Source organism: Erpetoichthys calabaricus, chromosome 10, assembly GCF_900747795.2.
Source record: "Erpetoichthys calabaricus chromosome 10, fErpCal1.3, whole genome shotgun sequence".
Taxonomy (NCBI): domain Eukaryota; kingdom Metazoa; phylum Chordata; class Cladistia; order Polypteriformes; family Polypteridae; genus Erpetoichthys; species Erpetoichthys calabaricus.
The window spans coordinates 165,444,839-165,466,387 of record NC_041403.2 but is presented as its reverse complement, the minus strand read 5'-3'; the positions used below and the strand labels follow the sequence as shown (position 1 = coordinate 165,466,387).

At 42.6% G+C, this 21,549-nt stretch overlaps 1 protein-coding gene across 1 annotated transcript in view; it reads right to left on the bottom strand.

The window, feature by feature from the left end:
- Positions 1–20,736, bottom strand: part of ctnnbl1 (catenin, beta like 1) — a 113,824-nt gene extending 93,088 nt beyond the window's left edge. Inside the window, exon 1 of the mRNA XM_028812399.2 lies at positions 20,574–20,736. Within this exon, the coding sequence (XP_028668232.1) occupies positions 20,574–20,603 (30 nt within the window). The 5' untranslated portion in view covers positions 20,604–20,736. The remainder of the gene's footprint in view (positions 1–20,573) is intronic.
- Between the last annotated feature and the right edge of the window lie 813 nt (positions 20,737–21,549).

Genomic DNA, 21,549 nt, shown 5'->3' with positions numbered 1-21,549 from the left:
TAGAGTCCCTTTTTGTACTTGCATAATGTCACAACACGACCAGAAATGGATTTAAATGATTTGATTTAAGCCTGGACCTCATGTGCCACTGCATCAGCAGCTACTAGTTAATTCTTTAGGCACCTTAAGTATTCCAGCAGAAGCGACAGGAATATGCAAACGGTAAACATGTCCTTGAAATTTGCAGCCTCTTGCGGATCGGTCCCAATTACACACCAGCTAACCAGGCCATTAACATCGCCCCCATTAACCATCTGTCAGCCATTAAGAGCTCTCATCCTTAAACCCCTGTCACATCCAAGTCAGTTGCGTCGGATTGTGCTACTGAATACATAAGGTGACATTAAATTCTATGTGGCACTCATCTGGCCAACAACTGCAATCAGCTACTTTCAGATCAATACTAGAGGGAATGTTAAAGCAGCAGCAATTCATGACATTTTATCCTCGACTTAGCTTTAGCAAGTGAGTGAATGACAGATGCCCAAGGAATAAGGATCTTTTTGAGCTACAGATTAGGAGGAGTGACAAGAATTAGCTATGGAAAAAACAGAGCGCCGTTATAGACGCAATTTAATTGTCTGTCCCCTAGTTGCTCCAAGAGACAACCCTATTTTTAGCTTTTAATAACAAATTATTTCCTCTACATCAGATCTTCAGGGGCTGGTAGCACACTTCTGTACGGTTAATACCACTAGAGATTAAAACAGAGCACCAAGCAAGAACTTCATTCACTACAAATTAAAGCACAATCACTGACTGAAACCCATAATGCAGCACTGTAGCTAAAATTCTACAGCAGAAAGAAACTGAAACCTGAACCGGCCTGGCGGCCACAACCTTAAGACCTGCAATCTAGGACTGCATTGTGATCCGTGCTTGAGACGCTCAGATTCTTGGACAGGTCACTGAAATAAAGGGTGAGCCAAAATGTACCAAGTACCACATCTCTCAAGGTCATTGTGCGAGGTAGAGGGAATCAAGTGGGTCAGGGTGGAGGGGGGTTCCTTTGATAGGCAATCCCTGGTACTATTCAGTCGGTCCAGTGTGCACCGTGTTTTCACTGTCGAAGCGTTCTTCAAAAACGAGTCCATCGCCACTACGCAACACGCCTTCCGAACGCACTTCAGCATTCCTCCCAACGGTGACATCTCAAATCGGAAAACAATTCTTCAGTGAGTGGCTAAATTTAGACAGACGGGTACAACGTTGATACAGAAAATCTCCAGGCCGTCCTCGAATGCCTGAAAACATCCAAGCTGAAGGGCTTTCATTTTGCAGTCTCCTAGACGTTCAGCCATTGCCATTTTCAACACACCCCCCCATTAGGACCTTAAGTTCCATCCATCCACAAATGATGGGAGTGCAGGAACTCGTTGAGAGAGACTGGCAGAGCTGTAGAGGGTTGTGCACCAACATTCTGCAAACCGTTCATCAGGATGCCATCGTCATGTGCAGCGGCGAGGCACATTTCCATTTAAATGGTTGCATAAACAAAACCTTCGCTGTTGGGCTGAAACAAACACTTGTGAACTTCAGAGACCCCTGCACAGTGAACACGTGTTAGTTTGGTGCATTGTTGTGGAATTTGCCATTGTAGGCCCTTACTTTTTTTGAGGAGGGGGAAGCAACAGTCACCGTTACTTCAGAACGTTACGTTGAAATGCTAGAGAAATGGAAGAAATGGAGGTAGTGGATGCCTGGTTTCAAGAGGATGCCGTTTCAACAGCTCAAATGGTGCAGAGATCCATCAAGTTTCATGGGAGATGTTTCCGGGGAAGCTGATCTCCCTGTGCGGCCTTCACGTTCGTCTGATCTCGCTCCGTGTGATTTCTTCTTGGGGGCTATTATCTCAAGTCGAAGGTATCCACACACCAACCTCAAAACCTTGAAGCCCTCAAGGATGCCATTCGCCATGAAATCCCCTATATTCCCCATGAAATGGAAGAACGAGTCACATGAACGTTCGGAAATAGTCTCAAAGAAGTTTATCGTTAATGATGGCCACCACCTTAAAGACATCTTTTTAAACAAAGTGAAAAAAAATCTATTTTGTATACCATTTCTTGTGTCATAATGAAATTTATTTTACCTTGTAGGGTTTTTGTAGAATGTTTGAAACGTGGTACTTCTTTTTGGCTCATCCTGTATAAAGACGCCTGTATTTTCTCTAGTCATGGCTGTTACCATTTATTCTTATACTGCCATATCTACAGTAAAATTGCACAGGCATCATTCTAAGATCAGGGTGTAGTCCCCCTTCCTCCATTATGTGTGTGTAGCAGAGGCCACAATGCACAAAACATGTGAAGCGGCAGTCTACACTACAGCAACCCACATTTGTATTTACTGACAAACATCTACAGGGAGGCAAAAGTCAGGGCATGAGGCGGACACAAGCACTTTGCTGACTGCAATTATTTGCTCAGTGGGTACCAAATTGGAACAGCCCCCTCTAATACTCCGTATATTATTTGTAGGGCTGGCTTTTGACAACACTGTAAGCAAGACTTACGTTGACAGTATTTGCTCAATCGAGACCTGGCAGCAGTATTCGGTACAAGCAGGTCATGCGTCCACTGCGCATTGGCGTACGTCTCCCACAAACTTGTGACGGCAGTACAACACCAACAGCAGATGACAAAGTACAGCCACCGCTAAAGATTATTTTGTGAACGATTCAGCAATTGTCTATGACAGATGACTTGATTAACCTAACAAACGCCATCTGAATAATGCAAGCTGGCTTTAGTGTTGGGCAAGTACTAAAATGTGGAGTCTAGTATCAATATCAGCTTTCGGAGCCAAATAACATGACTCCTAAACACTGGTGTGTACTCTGGCCTCCCTGACGTGACACACCAATTCCCGACTGTGTCGAAGCAATGTGACTGATGGATGCCCCTTGAAGTCCCAATGGTGTTGTGGCGGATGGGTGGGGACCCTGGAAGAGGAGGGAGGGAGAGAGAGACACACACACACACACACACAATACCTCCCCGACCCACGAGAGGGGGTTACGAAGGATTGAGAAAAAAGCTGACATTTACTTCCAGTAACCAAAATCCAGACATGCTGGTACCGTACCATTGTAAAAATGTAAATGTGGGTATTTCTGTACTTTCTCAGTATCAGTACACCACACAAGCCTAGAAGGCATATGAATGTTTGCTGAATTTGAATTTCACAGAATAAATTTTATATCTGGACTTTCACAAATCAGAAACAGAAAAAGTCAGAAAGTGTATGCATGGCGTAACATTATCACACGTTGAGGGATTTCATGAAATACTTTGACATTTATAGCATTTTACATTTTTTAGGGAAATTAAGGAGTCATAATTTATCACTTTTTGTTAATTTTTGTAACAATGAGGTACACTTTAAAATAAAAGTGATCACAAAATACAATTACATGCATGAGTTGACTACATCAAATACATGGCTTTGCAGTATTGCGTAGCTACAAACATGGCCCAAATAGTGGCTATGGAGTTGGCACACACCTCCTGGGACTCCCGACTCACAGTCCGTGGTGTTACGTTGATAATTTACTGTGTTGAGTAGCCTCCTTAGCGCTTCATTTTTTGGCTTGAAAAATGATATTTTTATTAAATATCTTTCTACTGTAAAGCATGCAAAACACTAAAAGTTCAAAGGCAGAAATGTACAAAGTATAACAATGACACAAATAATATGAATAGCAAACTGCACATGTGCAAGTGATGTGAGCGTCACCGCAATCCCATTCAATTCCACTGCCTCACCTCTGCTGCTGAGAGGCGTTTCTTACGAGACGCCATTATGAGGCGAGGAGATGTGGCTACACCACTGCCCGGGTAACATTTAGGCGTGACTTTTACACAGGACATGCCTACAGTGTTGTCCAAGTAACACACTGCACTAGCGCTGTTGGCACTTTTACAGCCCAAATAACCCTCGGGTCTTATGCGAGATGTGTCTGTACCACTGCCCGAGTGATACTCGAGACTAACTCTTAACATTGTTTTTATCGGCCGAGTGACACTCAGTTCTAACGCTAAGGAAAGCGCACAACATACGAGATACAAGGCACTTCATCACTGCCAATGGGAATCATCAGGCATCCTTTTAGCACCTTAACCTGTTCAAGTTTGGGTTTCAAAGGTGGTAGTCATGCTGCTGTGGCTTTTTATATTAAAGAAGTTACAAACATTGGGTAGCATTAAACAAAACGCAAACCATACTGTGAAAGATGCCCGGATACAGCCAGATGTCCAAAACACACGCTTTTTATTTTGTTTCCTCTGTACACGCACAGTGCACCAACCACCACAATAAACTCAGTCCTTTCTGTTCTTCTCTCTATTGCCGCCTCTGCTCCACTCCTCGCAAGCTCCGCCCTCTTCCACCCGACTACGGCTCCCCGAGTGGAGTGAGGCGGCCTCCTTAATACTGCACCCGTAAGTGCGCCAGCTGCTTCCTGATTAACATCCGGCAACACTTCCGGGTGTGGCGGAAGTGCTGCATGCCAAGGCTCCGGAGCTGTCCGGGTGCCCTCTGGTGGTGGCCATGGACCCCAACAGGGTTGAGTCTCCAAGCTCCCAATCCATGGTCCTGATGTAATCCAGAGGGGCTGCCCTCTTGCGCCCCAGGAAAGATATTGCCCCTCTCCCGGTCCTTCCCTTCTCCAGGCGTCCCGGTGGGGCCAGGTCCCAGGTCGTCTGCCACAATGCAAAATTTAAAAAGCATTTTTAACAAAAGACTAAGAGAAAAAAAATAAAGGGGGAATCAATTTTTTTTTTCCCCACTAGCAAAAAGTTTCTGCTTAGAGGATTGCCAGCCAGGATCCAGAGCGGTTTCGTTGTGCGGTGGGTGCGGCAATGCGCTGTACTCCCCAACTTGACTGGAGTCACATCAGTACATGTGAAACTGGAAAATATAACACGTCATATTACAATTTACATTTAGTCCGAGATGACATGCACTCTGCAGCAGGTTTCATTCAAGCACCTCTCTGTATTTGGCCAAACTCATCCTTCCCTCGATTCTGACCAGTCTCCCTGTCCCTGCCGCTGAGAAGCACCTCCATAGCACCATCATTCTTCACTGCACGGACAGCATTAGGCAGGTCATGAGCAGTGCCCCAGACACGGTGCTTTGACAAATGTCCAGAGTTCAGTTTTTGTCTCCACAGACCAGGGAATTCTTGTCCTTATGCTCCTACAGTATTTTAAATGCCTTTTACTCAAGACTGGTTAGATGAATAGCTCCTGAGATGCTCATCCTTCCAACAGGTTCTCCCATCTTAGCAGAGGACTTCTGAAGCTCAGTTAGAGAGCCCATTGGGTTCTTGGTCATGTCCCTGACCGAGGTCCTTCTCCCCCACCAGTTATGCCTAATGGCCAGCTCCAGGAAGCATCCTTATGGTTCCAAACGTTTTCCACTTCACATTTTTGAGGCCATTGGGCTGCAGTCGAACGAAGAAGAAATAATGTTGGGAATACTCAACGTTTTAGATCCCCTTACCCTGATAAATGCCTCAACACAATTTGATTGTGGAGGTCTACAGAGTTCCTTGAACTTCACCAGCTTGGTTTATGTCCTGCCATGCAGTGTGAATTGTATGACCTTCTATACACAGGGACACGCGTCTTTCTAAATAACGTCCACCAATCAAATTCTAGACACATCTCAAGCACAATTTGGAGTACCACAACAAAAGGATAGATTTCAGTTTTTTGATTTTTTTAGCCAGCACGGTGGCGCAGTGGGTAGCGCTGCTGCCTCGCAGTTGGGAGATCTGGGGACCTGGGTTTGCTTCCCGGGTCCTCCCTGCGTGGAGTTTGCATGTTCTCCCCGTGTCTACGTGGGTTTCCCCCGGGCGCTCCGGTTTTCTCCCACAGTCCAAAGACATGCAGGTTAGGTGGATTGGCGATTCTAAATTGGCCCTAGTGTGTGTGCGTCCTGCGGTGGGTTGGCACCCTGCCCGGGATTGGTTCCTGCCTTGTGCCCTGTGTTGGCTGGGATTGGCTCCAGCAGACCCCCGTGACCCTGTGTTTGGATTCAGCGGGTTGGAAAATGGATGGATGGATGGATTTTTTAGCCAATTTACAGACACTTCCTATCCAATCTAACGGAGCCTGAGAGGTTCTGCCAGGAAGAATGGGTAAACTGCCCAGGTGTGCAAAGCTTGTACAGAGCTTTCACAAGAAGACTCAACCCTATATGAAAGGTCTGAATACTTCTAGGATCAAGAGATTTCAGTCTCTGCAAACCTTTCTGAAAACAACAACAGGTAGTCACGTTGTCTTTATGGGTTATTGAAAATAAACTGATAGGCAGTGATGGCCACTTGATCCATGTAAAGTGAAATCTACAACTCAATAAAGTATGCAGAAAGTGAAGGGGTCTGAATATTTTCTGAATCCACTGCAGACCCACTCTAACTCATTCTGTACAATTCAGCGAGCTGGGAGGGGTCCAGAGTCTTCCACAGCAGCACCGAGCACAAAACAGGAAAGAACCCTGAATGAGATGTCAGTCATCCGCAGGGCCCACTCACAAAGATGCGCGCTCATGCTGGGGCCAATTAAATGTCATTAATGAACCCAACCTGGAGGACTCTGGTGACGTGGGAGGAGTTTGAAGAACCCGACATCCCAATGTAACATTTAAAATTTCTTTGGCAAATCAAATTGGCTATGGAACAAGCCAAGACTGTCTAAACTGGAGTGAGGCGGTCTTCAAGGGCTTTGGATCATCATAAACATCACAACTCCAGCTGAAAGGAGTCGGCTTTGTTTTTTAAATGAAGAGGTTTAACCTGTCCCTGAACCAACCGTAGGAATTGGGCGGTGAATGAATTGGTGCGGCGGTTCGCTTCTGTGCGTCGGCCTTGCTATGAACAATTCAGCTTAGCATCCACAAGTCACACAGAAAGAGTAATATTGCACATTTCTTTCGATCATATCACAAGAAACCTTGATTTGTCACACTGGCATTCAACTAATTCTTTTCAAAGCGTTCATTATTCATAGCTACTGGGGCCTAAAAGGGAAACAAAAGACATTCATGCAATTGAGAAATTACATTTAGCCTGTTGACGAGCATGTGGAGGGTTCTAATGCAGCAATAAAAAAAAAATGATGCAAAGGCCCAGGTCGCGTTTTACATTTGGCAAATTATGGGCCTGTTTTTACCTGAAAAGCAAACCAAAGCATCATTTGCTCCCCACTTAAGTTTCTCTAAACTTGAAAGAACCCGACATTTTCTTTGACTAGCCGTTTGTTATGGGGGGGGTAAACGTTAACATTATTCAAAGTTTTTGTCAGTTTTTACCTGCATTTTTATTACTCTTTAATTTAATATTGTTTTTTGTATCAGTATGCTGCTGCAGTATGTGAATTTCCCCTTGGGATTAATAAAGTATCTATCTATATTCTACTTCAAAAAGGCAACTTAATCTTCTGAGCCCGAGTATCATTTTTATGCCGTTTCCATAATCTTTTCTTATAGCGTCTTCCTCGTATAAAGGGCAAAGCACAACACACTCTGTAGGGGAATGGACCCTTACTAGACTTCACTACTCTTGGGGGTCTGATGAAGTTCCTGCCCCAATCCGCTAAGTCTCTTTATTCACTTGTGTAGGTGTGTTCAGGCCTGCCTGCTCATTTGTGTCAGTTTAGCAAATGTTACGGCAAGGTGGGCTTTAGCCACAAGGTCACGGTGTCCACGGGACTGGGGGCTTCTCTTCCCCCCCACCCCAAACTAGAGCAGTCAGTTATTATATAAAACAAACATATCGGGGTGGCACACTGGTAATGCTGCTGTCAGGCAATAAACAGACCAGGGTTAACATCCAGGGTCCTGCCCGTGTGGAGTTTGCATGTTCTCTCCGTGTCTGTGTGGCTTTCCTCCCATAGACCTGAGGTTTAGATGGAATGGTGATATTAAATTGGCCCTAGTGTGTGGTTGGGTGTGGGGGGTGTGTGCGCATTTGCCCTGCGATGGACTGGCACCCTGCCTTGAGCCCCATGAAGGCAGGGATAGGCTCCAGCAGCCCCCTGCGACACTGTTCAAGACAAAGCAGGTTTGAAAATGACTCAGACAAACATATAGTCTTAATTCTTTTCTTTTAAATTCACTTAAGTTTAATTTAAGAAAACTAACATATTTAAAACAAAGTTAGCTTTAAATCTTAATTCACAAAGTGGACCAGCTTTTTTATTTTTTCATATTTCAGTTCAGAAGGTAATCTAATCACAGTTTTGTCAAGAGATAATCCACACTGTGTGACTTTCTGTCATGGGGCAGGTCAGATTTGCTGATCTCGTCACTGCATCACGTCATATTACCAAACTGACAATCACAGCCCACGTCACATTTAGTGAACGAATGCCAATCTCCCAGTGCGGCTGCACTTGACCCTTTTCTGACAGCCAATAGCGTGGTCCTGGACAGAGTTGAGCTTTACAAAGGGTTAACAGCGGAGAGAGTTCAGCAGCGATCTCTGCCCTTTATAATTTTTTAGAATTTCACATCTGGCTTTCAAAAGCATATTAGTCCTGTACAACAAAGTCAAAAAAAGAATTACACTACTGGAAAGAGTGCCTTTGAATTAGTAAATGCTATTAAGTTGGTACCTTGAACCAAACAGTAGTCACAAAGATATCAAATGAGTTCATCAAGAACACGGGGATGCATTTGGAAACGTTAAAGGAAAATGTCACTCAAAGATGAAAACGTTTTTCTCCTCACAGACCATGGAATACAGCTCCATCCATAATGTTTGGGACAAAAACAACTTTTTCCTTAATTTACATGTCGGCTTCACAGTTTAAAATTACAACCAATGAAACAGTGTACAGTTGTGGCCAAACGTTTTCAGAATGACACAAATATGAATTTTCACAAAGTTGGCTGGCTCAGTTTTTGTGATGGCAATTTGCACCGACTCCAGAATGTCATGAAGAGGAATCAGATGAATTGCAATTAAATGCAAAGTCCCCCCCCACCCCGCCATGAAAATGAACTTCATTCCAACAAACCACTGCATGTCAGCCCTGCCAACGTCATTTCAGGGATCCTCTCGTTAACGCAGGTGAGTGCCGACAAGGACAAGACTTTAGATCACTCTGTCATGCTGACTGAGAGTTAGAATAGAGAGGTGAAAAAGGATCAGGGTGTCCAAGAAAGTCCAGCAACTGCCAGGAGCGTCTTGTAAAGTTGATTCAGCTGCGGGCACCACCAGGGCAGAGCTGGCTCTCGAATGCTGGCAGGCAGGAGTGAGATGAAGACTTTTGGAGGATAATAATAATAATAATAATTCATTACATTTATATAGCGCTTTTCTCAGTACTCATGGCCTGGTGGGGGCCAAGAAGGGCAGCAAAGAAGCCAAGAAAAACATCAGGGACAGACAGATTCTGGAAATGGACTGCTGAGGACTACTGGGGTCAAGTCATTTTCTCTGGTGAATCCCCTTTGATTGTTTGGGGCATACTGTATTGAGGATTTGTTCTGTTCTCTTGTATTGCCCCCATTCTTTTTGACACCCACTACACAACCAAACTACCTGGAAAGGGGTCGCTCTCTGAACTGCCTTTCCTGAGGTTTCATCCATTTTTTCCCTACATGTTTTTTTTGGGAGTTTTTTCTTGTCTTCTTAGAGAGTCAAGGCTGGGGAGTTGTCAAGAGGCAGGGCCTGTTTAAGCCCATTGCAGCACTTCTTGTGTGATTTTGGGCTATACAAAAAATAAACTATATTGTATCCGGAAAAAACTGAAGAAAAGGTGAGCAGTGCTACCATCAGTCCTGTGTCATGCCAACAGTAAAGCATGTCGGACAAGGCAGTGGGCTCACTCACAATTTGGCCTAAGAACACAGCCACGAATAAAGAATGGGACCAAAACATCCTCTGAGAGCAACTTCTACCAAACATCCAAGGACAGTTTGGTGACCAGCAATGCACTTTCCAACATGGAGCGCCAGGCCATTAGGCAAAAAGTGACTTTAGTGGCTTGGGGGAACAAAACATTGAAAATTTGGGGTCCATGACCAGAAAACTCCCCAGACCTTAATCCCATTGAGAACTTGTGGTCAAGAGGTGGGTGGACAAACAAAAACCCACCAATTCTGACACACTTCAAGCACTGGTTATGCAAAGAATGGGCTGCCATTAGTCAGGATTTGGCCCAGAAGTTGATTGACAGCCTGGCCAGGGCAAATTGCAGGGGTCTTGAAAAAGAAAGAAGGGCCGACACTACAAATATTGACTGCGCATTAACTTCATGTCATTGCCAATAAAAGCCTTTGAAACGTCTGAACTGCTTGTCATTCTACTTCAGTATACTAGAGAAACATCTGACAAAAAGATCTGAAAACACTGAATCAGCATACTTTATGAAAACCAAACCACTTGGGTCATTCTCCAAACTTTTGGCCACGACTGTAGATGTGACTGAAGTGCACATTGCAGACTTTCGTTTGAAGGGTCTTTGAATCCATTTCAGTCACACCATGTAGAAATGACAACCCACTCTCTACAAATGGGGAGACTGTGTAGAAAAAAAGTGTTGTGATTTCTAGGTTTAACTTCCCCCACGAGCTCCTCCATTATAACAGTCATTTACATCTACAAGTTTTGAAAGGGAAACTCTTGCCCTCTGAAATCATTTAAATCACTTTAAACAGCGATGCCCGACAACCCCTTCAACTCCCTCCCACAGCTCTCGTTCTTCAGAATCTTTTACATACACAATCGCATCAACTTTAAAGGGGGAACCCTGATCAATGAAGAGGCTTCCAAACCAAAAGTACCAGAGGTTACTTTTTTCCACTTCAAGTACTAATAAAAAGAAAAAAACAACCTCAAAAGTAGTAAACACATTCAAGTGATTGCATGGGCTGCCAAAATGTGCAGCCTGTAAACGTTATTGCTGTTTGTACAAGGGGGAGTCAAGCTAAAGTGAGAAAATGGAATGAACCTTCACAAAACTGATGGGGTCATTTCTCAATGTCATCTCCACCCTTCCAAATGCACTTGCGCCACCTGCTTGGCAGTGCCAGGATTCCAGCAGAATAAAAAGCTTTTGTCTGGTTGTTGCCACCACCTGTGCACCAGAGATATTGTCGAACACTACATGCCAGGGGGTCCTACAGTCACTAGTGCAAACTACTGCAACTTGCTGGAGACCAACGTGACGCCTGCTACTCAATCCAAGCAGCAGGGAATGCAGCAAGACAACGTCCTACACACTGCCAAGAACACCAAGGATTGTATGGAGAACCTGAATTATGAGGTATTGCCACTTGCACCTTATTCACCAGATTTGGCACTGTGTGATTTCCACCCTTTTTGGACTGCTAAAAAAGCATCTGGGTGGTCGTCGATTTAAGAACAGATGACGACGTGAAGAAAACGGTGCACGACTGGTGGTGAGGACAAGACAAAACCTTTTATTCTGCTGGAATCCAGGCAAGTGCATTGAGAAGGGTGGAGACTCCACGGAGTTTCAGTTTTGTGCAGGGTCGCTCCATTTTCTAACTTTAGCTCGACTCCCCCAACATAAGTAAAACACGATTCAGTGTTAGTAAATTGTCTGCCAATGGATGGAAGGCGGGGGGGGGGTACATGCTTGAACATTCAATTGACCACAATCAAAGAGAAACACTTATGTGAACATGTAAACAAGTGAAAAATCAAACTCAAACAATCTTCCTACCGATTACCTTCTTCAATTCAAAAGAATACACTTTCTTGTAAAACTGTGTTTTGCAATGAATTCCAACAAAACTTGGGTCAGAAAGAAAATCAAGAACTGGTTGGTCAAACCACCTACAACTGAACACCAACAAAACCAAGGAGCTGGTGGTGGATTTTAGGAGGACCAGGCCCCTCATGGACCCCGTGATCATCAGAGGTGACTGTGTGCAGAGGGTGCAGTCTAGGGGTGGGCGGTATGACCAAAATTCTATATCACGGTATTTTTCTAAGTTATCCCTGTTTCACGGTATTAGACGGTATTTTTTTCCCCCATGCATGAGTGGATGTTAACCACATTTTCCACTGCAATTACTGGCTAAGAATAACCTATTCCACTGTCAAAGAGTATTGTACATTGTACAAAAAAAAAACATTTTAATGTGCACACAAGTATTAATACAGTTTTGCATTGCCCTATAAATTGATAGTTTTCAAGGGGGTGGCACTAATGGAGAAGGTATCACATTGCATGACAGATGCAGTCAAAATATAGAACCTTTTTATTGAACAAATTTTGCAAAAACAAACTATAATTTTGACAACATATTTTCAACCATACAAAGAGGCATTTAGACTTAGTAAAATATCCAGAAGTGCTTGTCAAAAATTGTATTGCACCGAATATGTCTTAAAAAAGGAATAAATAGTAAATATTTTTTGTTAACCAACTACACCTTCTGTTAATGTTAACAATCTCTGCCCACTGACACGTTAAAGTGACTTTTTAAACAACTTTATCATCATTAAACTGCATAATACAGTAATCCCTCCTCCATCGCGGGGGTTGCGTTCCAGAGCCACCCGCGAAATAAGAAAATCCGCGAAGTAGAAATCATATGTTTATATGGTTATTTTTATATTGTCATGCTTGGGTCACAGATTTGCGCAGACACACAGGAGGTTGTAGAGAGACAGGAACGTTATTCAAACACTGCAAACAAACATTTGTCTCTTTTTCAAAAGTTTAAACTGTGCTCCATGACAAGACAGAGATGACAGTTCTGTCTCACAATTAAAAGAATGCAAACATATCTTCTTCTTCAAAGGAAACAGAGAGGAAGCAAACAAATCAATAGGGCTGTTTGGCTTTTAAGTATGCGAAGCACCGCAGGTACAAAGCTGTTGAAGGCGGCAGCTCACCTCACACCCCCTCCGTCAGGAGTAGAGAGAGAGAGAGAGAGAGCCAGAGAAAAACAAAGTCAAAAATCAATACGTGCCCTTTGAGCTTTTAAGTATGCGAAGCACCGTGCAGCATGTCGCTTCACTAAGCAGCTGCACACAGAAAGTAGCAACGTGAAGATAATCTTTCAGCATTTTTAGATGAGCGTCCGTATCGTCTAGGTGTGCGAACAGCCCCCCTGCTCACACCCCCTACGTCAGGATCACAGATAGTCAGCGCAAGAGAGAGACAGAGAAAAGTAAGCCGGGTAGCTTCTCAGCCATCTGCCAATAGCGTCCCTTGTATGAAATCAACTGGGCAAACCAACTGAGGAAGCATGTACCAGAAATGAAAAGACCCATTGTCCTCAGAAATCCGCAAACCAGCAAAAAATCTGCGATATATATTTAAATATGCTTACATATAAAATCCGCGATAGAGTGAAGCCGCGAAAGGCGAAGCGCGATATAGTGAGGGATCACTGTATTTAAACTAATAGATAATAACAATAAAATATAGTATTATTACTGATAGTTGCACTATTACTTCAAGACTTCAAGCCCAGGTGCATTACACAGTATTCACCAAATTAAAATAAAATACAACAAGTGCAACTTGGTGATGACATCTTTACCAGCTGAACCATTATTTAGGCAAACTGCATTAATATGGACCTTGCTTCAAGCTAAGCTATACTGGGAAGAAAAAAACAAACTATATGTCGAGAACAAAGTCGACATTTCCACTTTATTCTCATAGTTTACTTCACAATTAAAGTAGAATGTCATAAACTAAACTTCTTCCTAAAATCAATGTTTAATCAATTACTTAATTTACCCCGTCATAAATTAATGCAGCACATTAAATGCTTTGTGTTACATTCCTGACCCAGTGGTTAATCACTACGCTTCTTAAGCGATCACCATACAGAATCCATTCACTTCATGATATTCCTGCTTTCTGAAAATTTAGAATGCTAAGATAAATACTTGATATCATTTTCATGATGAAATGCATTAAAGCAGGTATTACACATGCACGGTAGTGAGGCGGTAGTGCTGCTCCCTCGCAGTAAGGGGTCCCCAGGTGTATGTTCAGTGTAAAGAACTTTATGGCAGGTGTGACGAGGCTCCAAAAAACTGGATGTATGAATAGCTATCGCACAGGTTTAACTTAAATATTGTGTAAATGTTGGGTTTGTGATCTGCTGATCGGAGACACGAACACAGAATTCAATGCATGTTCTTCTGAGCGGGCTCTCTTTATTGCATGCATGCTGTCTCTGACGTAGGCTACCAAAACCCCAGTTCCTATCCTTCCTTTTTCTTTCACCACATAACCAATCACCACACGATAAACGTCTTTGTGAAATTAAAACTAGTTATAAACTTAGCCCACGGAGTGTTCAGAACTTGAAAAATATCTTCGTTATACATGTTTAATTATGCCATCCATTCAGAGTCGCGCCCATCTCTGAACGAATCACTTAACACAAAGCATTTAATGTGCTATATAACTTATGACGGGGTTTGAGAAAATCTAGTAAATTAAATATTCATTTTATGATGAAGTTTAGTTTACGATGTTCTACTTTAATGACAAATTACGAGAGTAAAGTCAAAAGAATATATTCTCGTCATAAGCGTCAAGATTAAAGTGGAAATACCGAGAATAAAGTCAAAATGTCGTCACACTATTACACAGTACCCAGGTACATTACACTGTATTGAAAACAAATAAAACAAGTACAACTTGGCTTGCAGTATTATCCAGTAGTATAGAAACAGTATTTACACATCTGACCTTTTAAAACTAAAGCATCTCCAGGCGACAGATGTGACTGCTTTTTTTCGGCTCTGTCCATTTTCACCGCGCGGCATACCTATGCTACCGCCCACTATTTGGTGGTGTAGCAGTGAAAAAGAGCCCTAGTGCAACAAATCTGTGTTTAGCGGTGTAGCAGTGAAAAAGGTCCCCACTTGAACAGTTTCCCGCTGCGCCACGTTCCGAACATCGTTTAGGCAATTTAAACCGGTGTTGAGGTATAAGAAAAATCCATATTATAAAAAAAAAAAAAAAATAAACGGTTTTCGGTATGAACCGGTATACCGCCCAGCACTAGTGCAGTCCTATAAATACCTGGGAGTGCAGCTGGATGATAAACTGGACTGGACTGCCAATACTGATGGTCTGTGCAAGAAAGGACAGAGCCGACTATACTTCCTTAGTAGGCTGGCGTCCTTCAACATCTGCAATAAGATGCTGCAGATGTTCTATCAAGCGGTTGTGGCGAGCGCCCTCTTCTACGTGGTGGTGTGCTGGGGAGGCAGCATAAAGAAGGGGGACGCCTTACACCTGGACAAACTGGTGAGGAAGGCAGGCTCTATTGTAGGCCAGTTTGACATCTGTGGCGGAGCGACGGGTGCTGAGCAGGCTCCTGTCAATCATAGAGAATCCACTGCATCCACTGAACAGGATCATCTCCAGACAGAGGAGCAGCTTCAGCGACAGACTGCTGTCAATGTCCTGCTCCACTGACAGACTGAGAAGATCGTTCCTCGCCCACACTATGCGACTCTTCAATTCCACCCGATGGGGTAAACGTTAACATTATACAAAGTTATTGTCTGTTATACCTGCATTTTTATCACTTTTTAATTTAATATTGTTTTTATCATCATGCTGCTGCTGCAGTAGTATGTGAATTTCCCCTTGGGATTAATAAAGTATCTACAGTTAGGTCCATAAATATTTGGACAGAGACAACTTTTTTCTCATTTTGGTTCTGTACATTACCACAATGAATTTTAAATGAAACAACTCAGATGCAGTTGAAGTGCAGACTTTCAGCTTTAATTCAGTGGGGTGAACAAAACGATTGCATTCATTTCAGGGGCTCAAAAGTAATTGGACAATTGACTCAAAGGCTATTTCATGGGCAGGTGTGGGCAAGTTCGTCATTATGTCATTATCAATTAAGCAGATAAAAGGCCTGGAGTTGATTTGAGGTGTGGTGCTTGCATGTGGAAGATTTTGCTGTGAACAGACAACATGCGGCCAAAGGAGCTCTCCATGCAGGTGAAAGAAGCCATCCTTAAGCTGCAAAAACAGAAAAAACCCATCCGAGAAATTGCTACAATATTACGAGTAGCAAAATCTACAGTTTGGTACATCCTGAGAAAGAAAGCAAGCACTGGTGAACTCAGCAACACAAAAAGACCTGGACGTCCACGGAAGACAACAGTGGTGGATGATCTCAGAATCATTTCCATAGTGAAGAGAAACCCCTTCACAACAGCCACACCAAGTGAACAACACTCTCCAGGGGGGAGGCGTATCGATATCCAAGTCTACCATAAAGAGAAGACTGCATGAAAGTAAATCCAGAGGGTACACTGCAAGGTACAAGCCACTCATAAGCCTCAAGAATAGAAACGCTAGATTGGACTTTGCTAAAGAACATCTAAAAAAGCCAGCACAGTTCTGGAAAAACATTCTTTGGACAGATGAAGCCAAGACCAACCTCTACCAGAATGATGGCAAGAAAAAAGTATGGAGAAGGCGTGGACCAGCTCATTACCCAAAGCATACCACATCGTCTATAAAACACTGTGGAGGGAGGCAGTGTGATGGCTTGGGCGTGCATGGCTGCCAGTGGCACTGGGACACTCGTGTTTATTGATGATGTGACACAGGACAGAAGCAGCCGAATGAATTCTGAGGTGTTCAGAGACATACTGTCTGCTCAAATCCAGCTAAATGCAGTCAAATTAATTCATGATACAGATGGACAATGACCCAAAACATACAGCCAAAGCAACCCAGGAGTTTATTAAAGCAAAGAAGTGGAAAATTTTTGAATGGCCAAGTCAGTCACCTGATCTTAACCCAACTGAGCAGGCATTTCACTTGTTGAAGACTAAACTTCAGACAGAAAGGCCCACAAACAAACAGCAACTGAAAGCCGCTGCAGTAAAGGCCTGGCAGAGCATTAAAAAGGAGGAAACCCAACATCTGGTGATGTCCATGAGCTCAAGACTTCAGGCTGTCATTGCCAGCAAAGGGTTTTCAACCAAGTATTAGAAATGAACATTTCCAGTTATTTCATTTATCCAATTACTTTTGAGCCCCTGAAATGAAGGGATTGTATTCAAAAAACACTTTAGTTGCCTCACATTTTTATGCAATTGTTTTGTTCACCCCACTGAATTAAAGCTGAAAGTCTGCACTTCAACTGCATCGGAGTTGTTTCATTTAAAATTCATTGTGGTAATGTACAGAACCAAATTGAGAAAAAAGTGGTCTGTCCAAATATTTATGGACCTAACTATCTGTTTACTGCAGGAATGGTTTAACTTCTGGGCAATTGTGTCGAGGATGTTGAAGAGTAAGGAGCTCCAGTGACCTAATAATATCAATAATTACTTACTGTTTGAGCAGACACCTTTATCCAAGGCGACTTACAACATTAGAACAATCGAGACAAGGACAGGCCATTCATCCCAACAAAGCTCGCCAGTCCTATCCTCTTAAATTGTCAACAGAGCACATTTAAAACAACCTCGGTAATGCTGTGGCTAAAGTGCTTCACAATAAAGTGTACAATAAATATAAATAAAATACAGGAAAAACAATATAAACCTGCATGAAAAAACAAACAAGAGAATGAGGAAGGAGCCATCAGTATCACTAAAGGTTTCAGAAAGACAGAAGAGAAATGCGTCTTCAATCTCATTTTAAACATTTCACTGGAGGGTGACTCCTTAATTTAATTAGGTAATGATGAGGTGCTGAAGCAGCAAAAGCCTCAAGTATAAGGGACAACAAGAGACAACTGACCAGTAGATCTAAGCTCTCTGGAAAGCTGGTGTATAACACCCAATTCAGATAAGTAGGAGCATATCCATGTATTGACTTAAAAATCAGCAGCAAAATTTTAAAATCAATTCTGAACCTAACAGGCAGCCAGCCAATGTAAAGAAGCTAAAATTAAAGATACAGAATCAAACTTTCTTGCCCTGACCAAAAAACAGGCAGCAGCATTCTGGACCAACTGCAACCTGCGTATCAGGGATTTGCTGGAGTTGCAGTAATCAACCTAAAGAAAAGATAAAAAGCAGGAGTGACTTTCTCAAATTCTTCCAAAGCAACATCAGGTCGAGTTTTGAAAGTCCCTAAAGTCCTGCAGTCTACCACACTACTGAGCCACTTACTCCCCGTGTCTTACATTCCCTGTGTGAAGGAAAAACTTCCTAGTGGTCGAGCAAAATATTCCCTTATTGAAATTGTCCCTCGGTTCTTGAAGAACACATTTTAAAGTTCCAGGAGGGATTCTCTTCATAATTTTAAACACTTCAATCAAGTCTCTTAATCTTCTTTTGCTTAATTTGGAGAGGATCAGCTCTTTTAATCTTTCTTCACAACTCATCCCCTGTAGTCCAGGACTCAGCCCTGTTGCTCTTCTCTGGACTTTTTCCCAGCATTGCTTTGTCCTTTTTGTAGTGTGGAGACAAGAGTTGCACACAAGACTCCAGATGAGGCCTCACCAGTGTGCTATAAAGTTGCAGCAACTGATGACAATTCTTTTGTTTTTCCAACTGAAGTGACTTTGTCATGACCACACAGTCCAAGGGCTTGACCACTAGACCACACTGCCTGCCAATGATATTTTAGCCCTGCGTAAAAAACACTACAAATACCGTAAACAGAAAAGTACTTCATTACATGGTGCTTCTGATACATCCGATTACCTGGCGACACTACAACGGAGGCCCACCATCTTATGTAATTTTCCACGGCGAAGATGTGGGAGTGGTGCAGAGCTAGAAGTACCTAAGGATTCACCTAAACAGCAAATTGGACTGGTCTGACAACAAGAAGAAGGGCACGAGCCCACAGGACGTCTTAAGAAGACTCGGGTCTTTTGATATATGCAGCAATCTGCTGGAAATATTCCACCAGTGCATTATTCTACACTGTGGTCTCCTGGAGAAGCAACTTGAGTTCCACAGACACACAATGCCTGAACAAACATAATAGGAAAGCCTGCTGTGTCACTGGGCTAAAACTGCACATGCCAGAAGCTGATGTTGAAAAAGAAGATGGTGGCAAAATGGAAAAACCCCTCCAGGAGACGTCCTATTGGAGCACTTTTATTCACAGGCTCATCCCACCCATGATGTGCTAAGAGGTAATTATACAATTTATTTGTAGGCGCCTTTCTAAACACTCAAGGACACCAAACAATACATAAAACACAATATAAACAAAACTAAAATGCAAAAATTAAAATCTGACAGAGCAATTGTAATCAAAGAGAAAAAGCAGTCTTAAACAAATGAAAGACCCTCTGGCGGTCTTTTCTGTTCAACTAAACTAAATGCTTATACCCTTTAAATTCATTTTTCAATTTCTATACATTTACCTATCTAGCCATTGATTGTATTATTTGTCCTGCGAGTCTGTATCCTTGGTTTTTGTTTTTTTTTTTTTTTTTTTTTAAGGTTTGGCTGCTGTACCCATCTACATTTCCAAATGGGATTAAGAACGTTTCTTTAATCCTAAATCCCACCACCTCACAGAAACCACCAAAATGAGCTACTATAAATTAAAAATACTTACACGTTAATCAAAACTTGTACAGCTTGTGTGATAAACCCACCAAAATACAGCACATCAGGGTGATGAGTGTTGGCCCTGGAGGGCTGCAGTGGCTACAGGTTTTTGTTTTAACCCAGTTGCTTAATTAGAAAGCCATCCTTGCCAATAAAAGCTCGTTTAATATCATGGATGCTTAGCTTTTTTTAACTGTGCCATGTCAAATCATTCTTAAATCGTTTAGTTTTCCTCCTCTCTAATGAATAATCCAAATGACTTGAAACTAAAAATGGACAAGTAACTTTCAGTTCTTCATTTTGTCTTCAGTTTCCTTCGGAGTACTTTAATAAACCAAATAATGCATGACGAATACACACAGGTGAAATAGAAACAGGCTATGTGAAGAACTGGTGGTCTTTTAGCATCTTATTGCTAATATGGAGCAATTTAAAAAAATCGTGAATGCAGCCGTTTAAGACTAAATAAGTAGTTTGGGGTTCAAAATCTTAACAAGTAAGGCAACTAAATGAAGTATAAAACCATCACTTGAGCAATAAGTGCTTCATCGGCAATAAATGATTTCTCCTGGGGCAACTGGGTTGGAACAAAAACCAAGACCGACGTTGCTCAGCCCCACTATATAACCTTAAATAGAAAAATTAATTTAAAAGAAGTTAATTAGCAGCTGGTCACTAATTAAGAAAACCGATAGAATGAACACCTGTAGCTACTGTGGCCCTCCAGGATTCGCTTAACGTGCTGCGGTGTCGAGTCTGACATCAAATCGCCACTTCCGACCGCACACGTGAATGGGAAGCTGGTGTACTATCGCCGATATAAATACAGCACAAAGAGTTTAGTAACGAATTTAAAGCGATTCACCTTTCGGCTAAAACACCTCAGCAAGTCGTAAAACCCCACTACAGACCGACAACGCAAAGGTGCTCTTTTAATTGCTACTGTAGACCAGCGGATTACCAAACCCGGGATCCCAGGTAACTGACGCCAAGACTCCAAACACTCCCTCGAGTCACAGAAAAGCTCCGAAAGCAACCCATACAAAAGTCTTACCTGATAGTTGAGCAATTCCCCCACATCCATTGTAAGAAGGATAAAACCTGGCGTCGATTAAACCTTCAACACGAAAGCATAAGCACAATCCCGCCGGCCACTCAAACAAATCAGCTGTCTGCCACGCTACCGTAAACGAAGCGGCCTCCTGTCGCAAAATTCCTTTCACGCGCAGGGGAATCGGCCACGTGGTTAAATTCAACCAATCCATTCCTTTACGTCTGACCTGACGTTACGTTCAGCGGTCAAAGGGCTCACTGGCGTTGTGCTTCTTGTGTTTGATGAGATAGAGGAAAGAGTCGATGTAATAGATAAGAAGTATTGAATATAATCGTTTTAACATTAAATGTAAAAATTAACAGCTTCAAAGACAATATAACTATTTTTAAATGAAGAGAACAAAGAAGAAGTGCAGCGCAATGGGTGGCATTAAACATGTTTAAATGCCTAACGTATTACATTTATATGCTTAGCAGGCGCATTTATCCAAAGCGACTTCCAAAAAGAGGTCAACATTATCGAGTAAACATCAGTCTCGGGGACTTTTTGGGAACAAATGTGACAGCTCACGGTGAACAAAATATAAACAAGTTACAGGCCCTAGATTACAAAGCCTAACTGCTTAGACAGAAATTAACTAAATGAAAGTCATCAAACGCTTCTTAAACACATTGTGGTAAGTCCGTATTTCGTATGGAGGTGGGCAGCTCATTCCACCAGCTAGGGGCTACATATGAAAGGGGCCTGGACTAAGATTTGATGTCACACAGATGTGGCATCACCAGATGCTGCTCATCTGCAGACCTGATTGGGCAAGAAGGAGCGTTGGACTTAACAGGACAATGAAGACACATAAGAGGTCAGGTTGGTGTAAAAGAGCATTGTGCTTTTATTCTCCAAAAATAACAACGTTCAACCACCAATAAATAAAGTCCCGTGCTGGCTCTAAATAAAGAATATTTAATAAAAACGGTGT